This window comes from Halichoeres trimaculatus, unplaced genomic scaffold, assembly GCF_033239565.1.
Source record: "Halichoeres trimaculatus isolate MK-OKI-2021-1 unplaced genomic scaffold, fHalTri1.1 fHalTri1_scaffold_9, whole genome shotgun sequence".
Lineage (NCBI taxonomy): Eukaryota > Metazoa > Chordata > Actinopteri > Labriformes > Labridae > Halichoeres > Halichoeres trimaculatus.
The window spans coordinates 23,627,081-23,640,705 of NW_027437188.1; the positions used below are offsets into that span (position 1 = coordinate 23,627,081).

At 38.4% G+C, this 13,625-nt stretch overlaps 1 protein-coding gene across 7 annotated transcripts in view; it reads right to left on the reverse strand.

Annotated features, from left to right (window-relative positions):
- Positions 1-2,685: 2,685 nt before the first annotated feature.
- Positions 2,686-13,625, reverse strand: part of LOC141797609 (muscleblind-like protein 1) — a 90,936-nt gene continuing 79,996 nt past the window's right edge. For 2 of the 7 annotated variants that reach the window (XM_074679151.1, XM_074679152.1), the window contains exons 6-11: positions 11,707-11,760; positions 10,746-10,896; positions 9,379-9,414; positions 8,273-8,364; positions 7,856-7,929; positions 2,686-6,439 (exon numbers count right to left, since the gene is read on the reverse strand). In XM_074679151.1, the coding sequence (XP_074535252.1) occupies positions 7,873-7,929; positions 8,273-8,364; positions 9,379-9,414; positions 10,746-10,896; positions 11,707-11,760 (390 nt within the window). In that variant the 3' untranslated portion in view covers positions 2,686-6,439; positions 7,856-7,872. The remainder of the gene's footprint in view (positions 6,440-7,855; positions 7,930-8,272; positions 8,365-9,378; positions 9,415-10,745; positions 10,897-11,706; positions 11,761-13,625) is intronic. The other 5 variants (XM_074679153.1, XM_074679154.1, XM_074679156.1 and 2 more) reach the window with 5 other exon arrangements.

The following is a 13,625-nucleotide window of genomic DNA, read 5'->3' on the forward strand; positions in this document are numbered from 1 at the left end:
TTAATACATTCTCATTAATTCATACCCAAACATGCAGTTATACACATCACTTCAATGATAGACCAACAGGTGTTATATATTCCTCCACTGTTAAACAGTGAGCTGTCTGACAAAGAGAGGGTGCCATCTGGTGGCTGAACGTGGCATCACATCCTGGATAGAACAGCACATATGACAACTTCTCAACTTTCTGTTTGTGGACACACCTGCACAGGTGGTTTCAATTAATAAGACTAATTAGACATGCTTTTAGGAGGTACACAGACTGCACTTGAAAGTCTAATCAGCCACATTAAGTGGGAACACCTGCGTCAGTGTAAACAAGGACTTCTGCATCACTAATACGCTAAAGTGCAAGCATGAAGCATGTCTCCTCCAGTATGGGTCTCAAGGTATTTTTTTTTCCACCCCACTGATTTGATTTCCCTCTGAAAAAACCTGCATCTAAATGAAGCCACATTCACATTTTATCACTGCATCAGTGCACGCTTTTCTCAGAGAAGTGAATCACATTTCTCTATCTCAATTAAAATCTTTGCTCCTAATTAGAGGCTTCAGTGGGTAGGATAAATTGATGCATCACGCACAGAGATAGCTCAAATAGGATTTTAATGAAGAGCAGATTGATTTGGAGTCTCTAAATGGAATGGAAATGATCAAAATGTATCGGGGACATGTTGTACCGATGTTGGAGTTTGTAAGCTAATTGCGCTCACAATGAATTTGAAAAAAAAGTGCAAGTAAACAATAATTAGATGAAGGAAAAGTGGATACAGATGGAGCGTCTGACAAAAAAACCAGTAATTTTATGGTGACTGAGTTTGACCTTTTCAAGAAGATAAAAAAAAAAATGACTGAGACTGCAGATATATCATGAGAGGGAAGTGAAGCATAGTTTGAAAACAACCAAAAGTTATAAATGCTACTGATCATTAATTCATTATCAGGGTGATATTAGTTTCTTTATCTTTGCTACGATAGAAACTGGTCAGCTGAAATCATAGGCCTGGGCCTTAGATAAAGGCCTCTGTAATCAGCGACCCCTGAAGATTCTTACGGCTCTTTTACATGATCAATGAGAGACAGTTTGCAGTTGTGAGCCATTCTTAGATTCAAACTGCCCATAACGATGACGATGACGAGGACATGAGAACCAAGGCACCAAAAGAAAAAAAACCCAACAAATTGTAAGCAGTTTAAAGTTTACTGTCCATGCTTCCTTCATGTGTCACCTGTTTGCCCCATGAGTCTAAGTCATCCTCGGTGCCTTCATGTGAATGGCTCTGGCCCCGTTTCTAACAAGAAGTTCAGGTTTGTCTTGGTACAGCATGCATTTTGTGGCGTTTCTACTGACTAATCCTGGGACAGGTCCCACTTTTGGTACCTTTCTGTTGGGGTGCCAGACATACTGATCCAACCCCAGAAGGAGACGCTAAAACACTGCAGTCTTTTAATTGGTTGAAAAGAATCATCACTTCATCACTTACTGTGTGACAGAGGCCGCGGTATTTCTCCTTGCGACTCACAGCCTTCTGTGAAACAAAGCTTGTTTGTTTTTTTGTAACAGAGAGCCACATGCCAATCACAAGGAAGACAAATTGCTGGATGTCTTCCATAGTGCTCTTTGTTTACCGTTTTTCTTCTTTGTTGCATTGATTAGCGGGGTATACTGTGTCCCACTGCTTTGGCATCATCCTATTTTGTGGCTGACGCGGCTATCGGCGTCTGACTTACCTGACACCTGCCAAGAGGAGGCATGGTTGGCTGTGGGAACGCAAACAGGATCAGGTTCTACCGATCCGACCTGTATCGAACTGGACAGATCCTTACTGGACTGTGGAAACTGGGATTTTGTTGTTGTTTACATTGTTCGGATGTGGATTTTAGTTCAAGAGCTGAGCTCCTGCTTGTAAAGAAATTCAGGTGTGCACACACCACGAGGGGTAATACAATTTTGGATTTTTTTTTTATTATTTTTTTTATCATGTCCTCATTTTTATTTAAGTTTTATTTGTATTTTTATGTACATATGCATAATTTTATAATTTTCTTTACTGTATTTTATTGTATTGCATTGTGTTTTATTGTATTGTTGTTCTTGATTGGAAAATTTGACAGTAAAGTTGTTTTGTCATGTTTAGTTATCTTTAACCCACATAGTTTTTATTTGGTCACAAAGTTTTTTAGTTGAGGTAAAATACAAAATAGTGATCTCACTGTCAAAGCATTGGGATATGGCACGCCTTTATGGAATGTTAGCAATGAAAACACATGAAAATTTATGAAATAAGAATAAATATTTCAGAATAATACCCTCCAATAGAATATACATTGATGGAATGTGTAAGTTTGTATTATTCTGATCCAAATTGTATCTCATTACTGCTACCAGTGATTGTTTCCTTGATAAAAATGAGTTACCCCTGGTTGACTTTTAATAAGTAAATATGACAACAAGCCAGTCTTTTTAATGGTTCTTAGAAATTAATGAGAGCTCCCCTCAAAGAGCCATAAATCCCATCTCCAGTGGTATCAAGCACCAAGATGTGAGCAGAAGATCCTGAGCCTCCTTGGATCAAAATTTGTCCAGGATATATAACAGAAAGGCTTGACTGGATTGAGGGAATTTGTAGACCACCACACATCATGTTCCAGTCCCATGTGTATAAATAATACGTCTGAACACACTTGTCTTAACTTCAGTTCATTTGTAAATTTTTAATACATTTTTTTATTCATAACAGCAAGAATTAAATATAGCAAAGCAGGCCCAGTGAAAAAATGTGTCAGGAACTTTTCTCTTTACAAAAACATCCTCCAAAGATGTCCAACATACAACAGGTTATATTAGCCGCATTCATGACTTTATCTCATTCACAATGTTGTAGTTAATAAAACCCCTGCAAACACAACAAACACATCCCTCACAGTTTTAGAAGGTACAAATAACCACCTGTTTTTCACTTCCAGTTCCCTCTACTACGTTTCTATCTGATGAGATTATATTTTATGGCTTTAGACAGTGACAATCAGTGTTTTTTTTTCCTTTTTCCTCTCTTCAGGTGCCTTCGTAGCAGGTGGCCAGAGTGCAAACATGGCACATAGTTTCACAGGGCCTGCAGCAGTAAAACAAGCAGAAACAAACTGCAGCAGAAGACAGAATACATCATTTCAGCACTACAAGCAGAGAAAACAAACAAATGAAAAAAAAAAGGTTCAGTTTACATTATATCATAACTGCAAGCATGCGTGCTCGTAGGAGATGAGAGATGACTAAGATGATCAGGACGATATTTCAAACTAACGACTTAATAACCAAACCACACGACAGGATCTCAATCTGATGCGATTCTTAACTTCGGCCAGTTGTTGAACTACATTCCTGTGTGGTCAGTTTCATCTACTACGAAGCACAGCTTACATAAACATAAAGAACATACTTATAGCTATGGTGTTTGTGTTGCATGTATTTTAACTCCCCAAGTGGTAAAACTTTAGTGAGTATATCTTCAGGTATCTTTTTTTAAATAAACCACTATTCTATTTTTTTATTTTTATATATATTTTATTCCATTACATTGATAGAATATTGTATACTGTAAATACATCTTTCTGTTTAACATGTTTTCTTATTCTGTATTACTGTGGTGACTTTTTTTAAACGGTATATGTATTTCCTTTAACATGCATTCCTCTTGGAGTAAAGTAAAGAGACAGGACGTGTTGTGGTTGGTTGGGCCTGGGAGGGCGTGGCCATGACACACAGACCTGTTGGTACAGGCAGGTTAGGGGACCAGACAAACCCAGTCAGGCCCTCACGCTGGAGGTCAGTGAACGCCTCCTCCGGAAGGTTACCTGGCAAACTACAAGCTGCTGACGAAAAAGAAGAGCAACACTTGGCCTTTTCCGAAAGGGGTCGGAGAGTGAGAACTCAGTGCCCTTTTTGATGCAAGCAATTTTGTTCAGCCTTTCGTAAGATTTTTTTTTGTTATCCTAGCAAAATTCCTTGTCATTATAGACGTTATTTTTTTTATTCAAAATAAGATCTCAATATACATGATTCTCTCTTTTTTGACTATGTACAGAAGTGCAAAAAAGTCAACCTTTATCACCTTTTATCGCCTCCAGATTCCCCCACCCCACCCATTTGTGTTTGCAGTTGGCTGAGTGAGAAACGAGTGTGCACATCGGTTCCCTACTCGCCACGTTCACCTGACCCTGCCAGCAACGCCCCCCAAAAGTGATCAAATATGCAGCTTGTTTTCCAACATGGCCCAATTTCCAGGGAGAGTAAAAATATTCAAACAATAGTTACTATTTGAAATGGATACAGTAGAAAATAACATCTTTACTCTAAACATTTAAGAACTAGATTTTTTATAATAGTCTTTTTTCTTATTTGACTAGTTACAAACCTTACAATCATTAAAATATTACTCGGTTATCGGCAATGGTTGCCACAGTGGCAACTTAGCCTCTCTGTTCTATTATTTCATCACTGTTAGATACTCATATAAAACATCTTTGTTCAAAGAACACAAAAGAGACTAGAGAAATGAACAAATGCATACAGTTCAACAATATGCATAACGTAGAAAATATTGAGTTTACAATCATAATCATACTCAAATCAACATTACATGGAATTTCAGGAAACTGTGCATGAGGAACACACAAAAACACACACTTTTTATCCTATATTCATTGTAAGAAAGATAAATACAATATGCAAACTAAAAATCTGAACTAATATCAAAATGTCTCTAAATCAAAACAGGAAACACTCCTAATCTAAAAGTTAAGAAAACACTGACAAAAAGTGGCGAATACGTAGTGCTCTGTGTGTGTGTGTGTGTGTGTGTGTGTGTGTGTGTGTGTGTGTGTGTGTGTGTGTGTGTGTGTGTGTGTGTGTGTGTGTGTGTGTGTGTGTGTGTGTGTGTGTGTGTGTTAGTATGGCGTTGATTAGGCAACTGGATGGTTCAAATGGCATGTTGCATTGTGCTGACCCAATGGTACATTCTAAGGCTTTGGATGAGTAATACAATCGTTTTTTATTCTCGCCACTTTCCCTGTACTATCCACCAATTTTAATATGCCTGAAGAACACCCCAAACACGACGAAAACAAAGAGCTCTGGAGATCTACTCTTTGAATATGAGCATTCTTGGGGCTGGCGAATGCAGCCTGCACATTTTTAAACATTTTCTCCCTGTAGTCTACCCACAATATTGAGTAACAGTGACACGAAAAGACTTTGGCTGACTATCTTGAAACAGTTCTCTGGTAAAAACAAATATTCTTAAATACATCTGACTATATACACTCAAATACACTCCATCTACTTTGACCATCTGTCTCAATATATGCATAACCACACAAATGAAAAACTAATCACACCAGTTGCGCCATCGATCTCAACTATCGATTTCGACTTCAGTCTCACAGCAGTTTGGACACCAACATACAGCCCTGTTGTTTCAAAGCTATTCATTGGAACAACGTCTTCAGCTGGGCAGTCTTTGGTCTTTCACTTAGGCCAAGACCCCACGTACAACAATCTGACTTTTAGAGTCGAAACACCAAAGGTTCATGGAGAAACCAATCAACAAAACTATTCATTCAGAAAAAGACTGAAGGGAATCAGACAGTCTATAGGGAGTTATCCATGTAGCTATGGGAATGACAGGTCACAAAATTGGACATTTCATGCTGCCCAAGACTTAAAAATAAGACGTTTTAAAGGGAATATTACTCTTGATAACACTGCTTAAATACCATTCATGAGTTTTAGGATGTATGGCACTTTACACGGACGCCTACAGGGTTGAAGACATGTGCTTAAGAGATAGAGAGATAGGCTACAAAGGTTTGAAAGACACCTCACAGACATTCAGTTGAGCCTCTGAGTGCACTGTATGTTAATTCCCTTATTACTGCTTAAACAAAATCAAACAAGAAAGAAATTGTGCATGCATATGTGATTCAGTCAGATTTCCCGTTTTGTCTTTCTCAATCAAAAAAACTCAAGGTGCACCTCTGGGTAAACAAATGAACACATTTAGGTGAAAGACCAACAACTGATGAACAAAATACAAACTCAAGTCATGATTCCCGGTAGATGGGCGTACCAATCCAGTCGCGTTTTATGATGACCACTCAGCACATTTGCCTCATGTTGACATTCAAAGTGTGTCCGGTGAATAAAGGTAAGTTGCCTCTGCAGAGCGAAAGGCAGTCTTTGATGCAAATGATGTTCCTTTCAGTTGTTGTGTAATAGTGTGCATGATGAAAACAATCTTAACAAACTGTGCCTCCTATGTTAACATGCAGATTTATTCCAAACCACTTCAGGTTTGGTTCTTCGTTTATGCCCTCGATGTTCAAGGCGTGAAGGGTGACTGCTAATCTTGGACTCAACGTCAGCACGCTCCAGTTCCATCTGGAAAGAATAATACAGTCAATCAGATGTGATGGAGGCAGACAGCTATAACAAATAGTGAGTGCTGGCATTTCTATTACTATCTCAATAACGAGCCTGAGAAAGTGTTGACCTCTGTCTCCAAACAAGAATGTCAGAGAATCAAATAAGGTCCTTAAATAAGGTTAAATGATTTTCTTTTTTTAACGTTAAATTTGGTGATATTAAAGCTCCTGTGAGGAGTCTGTAGCTGGTTATGAAACAGACTAAAATGTTCAGTAATGCCTCTTTAAAAACTGCAAAGGCAATAATGGTGACAATGACATCATCATTTTTTTTTTTTTTAAACAATTTTGAATCTCTATTATTGCTGTGAAGGGGGTAGGTGATGGACCAGACTGAATATTTTTCCAATGAGTGAAACATGAATCTTTTTACCCTATGACTGACTACAGCACCAGATCAAGAGGTACATAGTAGGTACAACTTTGTTGGGGGTTGTATAGCAAATAAGCTACTGTTTATTCATTGTGGTCAGAGGAAGAAACATGAAACATGGGAATATTCGTATAAGTCTTTTAATAATAATAATAATAATAATAATAATAATAATAATAATAATAATTAATATTATTATTATTATTTCAAGGTGCCTTTCAAGGTGCCTTTCAAGGCAACAAAGGACGCCGTACAAAACATAGGTAAAAAGACTTTAACAGAAGTCCAGTTTATAAAAAGTCCACTTCAGGCACACATTCAAAACTAAACATGTTTGCAGTTACAAATATAAATGTTTTTGATCTGGGAAGCTCATTCCACTATCAGCACAAACTGCAGGAGATTTCTCCAGGAGCTACAGGACTTTTTGAGAACATCTGTATGGTCTTTTAGACTGCACAAGCTGGGGTTTAAATTTAGTCTTTGGGTAAGAGATCCACCCATTGAAAAGATCTTGCTTGGGACACAGTACTTTCCAGAGGTCCATCAGGCGGATGCAAATGAAATGATTCCATAACATTATTTTACAACTGACCGCCAAGTTCCAAGCATGATTTATGAGATGCTTCCTAGTGTATCATCACAAAAAGTTTGGAATACATGGTGCTCGGTGGCTTGATTTGCCTCTATATCATTTTTTTTTGCACCACTCGGGTTGATAAATGGACTTTGCCTGCAAAGCATCCACAGTGGCAAAGATATATTTGGCAAAGAGGATCTGCAAAATAAATGGCTCTGTCCTGGTGCTGTGCTCACACTCTTTAGCAGACCAAAATTCATGTGGATAAATCTCTCACTTTGATGAGCTATGTGATGCACCAGTTAGTGAGCTTTGAAAGACCTTTAAAGAAAGCCAGGCTAGCTGTGTTTTTATGCTTAGTTAAGCTGCTTGTCTTTCAGTACAATGTGAGAGATGTTATAAAGAAGTGCGGCACATACCGTTGTGATGGAAATGCCTACATCTGGGTCACATACTTGTGACTAGTCAGATGGTCTGCAGATATTATTGGAATCTGATTGAGAGCGAGAAGGGGAGAAAGGGAGGAAAAGGGGAGAAGCATATAAAGAGACAAACATAAAGAAAGAGAGGGAGAGAGACAAGGACACCAGTCATAAAGGAGTAAAATAAGATCTTCAACTCAATAAAGTAAAGCATTTTTTCTACAAATAATCAGTATCAGCTACTTGTAGAGCACAGAAGGTTGGACTTCTGTAGCATTAATGCATTTTTCATTAAGAGGCACATGGGGATTACATGACTGAATAAATAACTAAATGAGCCAACAGTTACTGAAGTTACTGAAAAGTCGAAGCTGATACCGACAGAGAGAAAGAGGAGGCAGGAGAGGAGCAAACCTGATTGGCTGTTGCGGTTGCAAAGGGAACACTTGTGGCAGATGTGGTGGCTGCAGACACAGTGGCTGGGGTAGCACCGTGCATCATGGGTACTTGGAGGGAAAGATCACACAGGCAGTTGAAACAGCAGATTTAAAGCTTGTTATAGTCACACTTCATTTGTACGTCTGTGTACGGTATGCTGATAAACATGAGAAAATCTATTTGAGCTTATAATTACATTTATTATGGATGTTAACTGTTACGGAAAATACATTAGGTAGACAAAAGATCGGAGAAAGATTTTAGATTGTACACTGAAAAAATGAAATCCAAGTGTTTGTCCTATTTTTCCCCAAAACTGCCATGCTAGACTTAAAATAAGTCCAGAAAAATATTCTATTTCAAGGTAATAAAAGGAAAAAGTATGTTAATTGTAAAAGTAAAGAAAACCTGCTAAGAAAAATATGCTTTTTAAGTTTCTTGAAATAGAAAAAAAAGTTACTCAGTTCAAGAAACTTGTTTTTAATCTCTATTGGCTGACTTTTTCAGTCTTTACATGCAGTTCTGGTGTCACTTTTGTCTTCAAATATCCCAAAATAAAACGTGCTTTTGGGAAGTCTGGATAGAATTTTTTTGTCAGAAAAAAAACCTAAGCTTATGTTTAGATTTCATGTTTCGCAGTATGAGTCCCACGTAAAGAATGAATGAATAAAAAAAGCAAACAACCATTTCCACTAAAAATAAGGCAGAAAATGAACTTTAAACATTGATTATCAGTCATAACTCCTCATGTTTATGTGGCATGTATAACCAGACAATATAATGAGGTGCTGTAGAAGCTCAAGGTCAAATGACACCAAGGTCAGAGGTGTTTATCACTGCAACAAGCATTAGGTAGCAGACAAAGCAAAGAGGGTTCATTCTGTACTACAAAGACAAGTTAAATAAAACATTAAACTTCCAATTGACAATTAAATCCAAAATCAGAATTTGTCTCTTGCTTTTTATGAGCCATTTCAGGATTCAATTAACAAAGAAAGAACAATGTGCTCACATTATGTGGTGAGTTAAATGACACGTGACAATGTGCTCAATGATAATCAGTAAGAAAAGCTGGCACCTACCAACACTTGTTGCAGGTGTCATGCACAAAATCGAGCCTGCCCATCATGCATTGCAACAGGGAGTGGAGTGAATAGGAGGGGAGAAGAAATCAAGAAAACTCATTACAAGTGTTATAGAGTCAGACGTGGTGATTAACAAACTTTGATCTGAGTTTACATTAATGCACAGAGTAAAGAAGCGTGATGAGACAAAAAGCTCAGCAGAGGAGGACTTCACAGTCTTCAGCTTTCTCTCTCTCTATAAAACGGAAGGGCAGATTAAACACTACCACTGGTCCAATTTTCCTGTCAGGTGTGTAACAGCAGTTTGAACCTCTGTAGTCTCAAATAACCTGCTTTCAGGATCCTGAAATTGCGCTGCAGTGACCTGACAGTGTGGAAGTGTGGGACGTATGAGAATCTGAGTACCCGAATCGCTCACAGAAGGGAATCGATGGCAGGCTATTCTTAGGCTGTCAGAGGAGAATATGGGCCACAGTGTAAGATGACTACGAGGTGGCTGGAAATACGAACCTGAAATAAGCCTGTGTTAGTGTGTGTGTGTGTGTGTGTGTGTGTGTGTGTGTGTGTGTGTGTGTGTGTGTGTGTGTGTGTGTGCAAACACTACATGTACATAAACAGTAAAAAAAAAAATAAAAAAATAAAATAATGTCATCAACAGTTAGCAGCCGTTCAGAAAAGATGGTTTAAGTAGAACAGGAAGCCAGTGAAAATTGTGGAGGACAGTCGATGTGGTTGCGTTAGCTGGAGTAAGTAAGTAGACAGACTTCACTGGAGTATTTTGTGAACTTTTGGGATGAACCATATACGGTGCTGTCGCAGTAGCCAAATCTGTAAGTAATGGGTCAGGATAGGAGAGTAGTGGATGGAAAATGCATGGTTTTTTTTAGGTGTAAGAAGGCAGCTCTGGTGGAATGAATGACAAACTGTTCAAATTTGATGTTGGAGGATTGATAGTGTCTCTGGTAATAGTGAGGAAGACATCCAACTTTTTCTTATGAACTTATGACTATGCTCACATTAATGAAGATTTTTTTTCGTCAAACTTTGTTTCTTAAATTATTGTGTCTTTATTCTCTTAATGGAACCTAAATTTCAATTTTCCACTGTTAATGTTACCCTAAATGTCTGCTCCACGACAAATAAATAAACACAAAAACAAACCAAAAAACTGACCTTCAGCCATGCTTAAGGTACATGTGCACTTACATCCATGCACCTTTACTTTCCACATTGCCACCAACATACAAGTCACACATTCATTCAGCCATTCACTGCAGATGCCAAAACCTAATCAGAGGTCTGTGAGAATGACAGCCAGTAGCAACAGTATGACATGACTACCATGACCAGTGTCACAGCCCTACCTGATGGTATGAAGGCCGCCTGCTGCTGAAACTGCATGTTGGCCAGGGCCTGTTGGTACTGGAATACACCAGCGTTGAACATAGTGGTGGCACCGTTGGCTTTTTCAAGTGCAGGTCTCTTTGGTAAAGGAGGCAAGACGGGAGGGAGCCCCTGGTGAGGGGATGACACCCAAAAAAAAAAAGAAGAAGAACAGAACAAAAAAGTGGTAGAAGGGAGTGAGGAAAAATTGAGGATGGTGGCAGTGACGTTTGGGACAGAGAGGAGAAAGAATTTCATTAGAAGATAAAGTCGTTCTTTTTGAACAGTTATCACCAACAAGCAGGCAGTGGACAACATAACATCTCTGATAAATATATAGTGGTGCTAAGTGACAGACTGTGACAACATACTCAACACTTCAAAGAGTCTTATAAAATTATTTTGAATACATGAAATATTGATTTTGCATGTAAGGCATTTTATCTTCGGGTAAAAATTGCTACAATACAAACTATTATATTGATTAATGGACTGTTGAAAGAAATTATGTAGTCAGGGCAAGCTGCACTGCCAGCTCCATGAGAAAAATACACTCTAAGCAACATTAAGACACCTTTTCTTAGCATTACACATGCAATATGGGAAGTGAGAACATCATGCAAACACTACTACATCATATAATACATCAAATTGTTACATTAACATGCCACAAACTATGTAAGATTCACCCAAGGTGATGAACTGACCACTTAAAGCAAAACTCCTGAGGTGTTTTTATCAAACTGTTTTGGTTGAAGTTTAAAATTCATATCCAAATAGTTGTTTGAGAACTCGTTTGAAAGTGAGAAAAAAATCAGTTCATCACCCCTCAGTGTTTCCTTGTTTCAGGTTGTTAAATATCTGCACCATGACAGAACTACAAAAGTATATTCACTACATCACAGCTACATGCCAAGCCGAAAAGGTGAAAGGTCATAGTACCAGGTCAAAAGTTGCGTCGAGGGGTCGCTTCAGTGATTTGACAGCCGACTGAGTCTTAATTAGCAGGCAGCGAGCACATGATGGCAATGGGCCAATGGGAGTTCAAGCGCATTAACATAAACCAGCAAGCGGAGGTGCATCATGGGGGCAGCAGTGCAGTGTGGGTTGGTGAGAAAAACAAACAAACAAACAAAACAAAACAAAAAAAACAAACATAAAAAAACAAATCATTGGAATGCAATATACAACAATAACAAGACTAGAGCATGCACATTAATGGCAGTAGGGTTACTGGGGAGAATTATTCACTTCATTTTTTTTTCTTAAAGAGGGGGTATTATGCTTTCTCATTTTTTAAATATGGATACAAAGCAACATTGCTGGATGTCCTTACTGAGCATGTGCAGATAACAAGAGAACAGGAACTGTTACAAATTCATTTGTCGTAGAAATCCCCGAATCTTTCTGTAAACTGCGCAAAATAGTCTGTTTTAAAGAACAGTATGAGATCTACACCAGCTCTTCACAAGACAGGCTAAGTGATGAGGTCATCACATAGGGACTTCCTAATTGGTTCAGAAAAAGTTGGAGGAGTGGGCCTCAAATACCAAGGTCCCATTGCTCTGCCACCAACCAGCCTATCAGAGAGCTGGCCTATCAGAGAGCTGGCCTATCAGAGGGAGGGGGGTTTGTGGAGTGGGGAGCCTTAAAAGGACAACAGCTAAAACTTTCAGACAGGGGCTGGAATGAGTGTTTATAAAACACCAGAGTAATAAAAAAGGGGATTTTTTTTTAGCTTTAAAACATGTGTAGCCACAGCATGGGTACCAGAGAGACAGTTTAAAACCTTTAAATAAGCACAATACCCCCTCTTTAGGTGCAACACTGTTGTGGTCCAGGCAGGGGAAGTTATGGGTCACATTTGTCTAATCCATAAATAAACATTGGATTATTCTGATTTATTTGATATGTTATAAGAATTCCACATTCATAGACTTTGTTTATTCGGTGTTTGTAAACACTGTGCTCTTGCATCGCTCTGACACTATATGGCTGTAATACTGGATCCTCACCCCAGGCCTGAACAATGAAGCAGGATTTTACTTGATAGGTACAGATTGCACTGAACACCAACAAGAATTAATCACTAATTAAGAAAAAAAAAAAAAAAAGGAAAGGTTGCTTTGTCTACCTGAACAACTTTAGGTATAAACACATTTTTATTAAAAGCATCCTAACTTTCCTGAAATCAGCCTTCAGCAGAAACGTAGTTGTGCAGACGTAAAGTTACTCACACCCATGGCTTTGACTCATGTTTTTCATATTTATTTTATTACCTCCATCTGTGTTTGACATCGTCAGGGCTGCAGCTGCAGCGCTTCTGACGTCTGAAATGGTCATACACGCCACAAGAATAAATCAGAGCAACAAATTAGGTTGAGGGAATAAACAGGAGTTATTAAAGTCGGATGTATCGTGCACTAATGATGGGAAATAGATATTACAAGCCTGACTACGCATATTCACTGTCAGAATTTGGTCTGCTGGTCTTTTTTCATTTTGGAAATGCAGTTTGCTCTGAGGTTCTAAAACAGGATGATGATAATGCTTGCAGTTGACTGGATGCTAACTCCTCCCTGTTCACATGAAAATATGCACAGTAACTCATGTTGAGAACCAGCTTCATTATGCCACCTATCTTTGCTTCAAGACAACTGAAATATCTCAGACAGAAGATACTTCTTTCAAGTTAATTACTTAAGAGAGTAAATAGAGTTTCCACATTTCCAGTACACACAATAATTTAGGTACAGATTGTATCTTAACATTATGGAAACTGCTGTACTACTGTAGATACATAATAATAAAGAAATCAATAAAGCATCCAAGCACAAGCCTCACCACGTCAGCTTCGATTC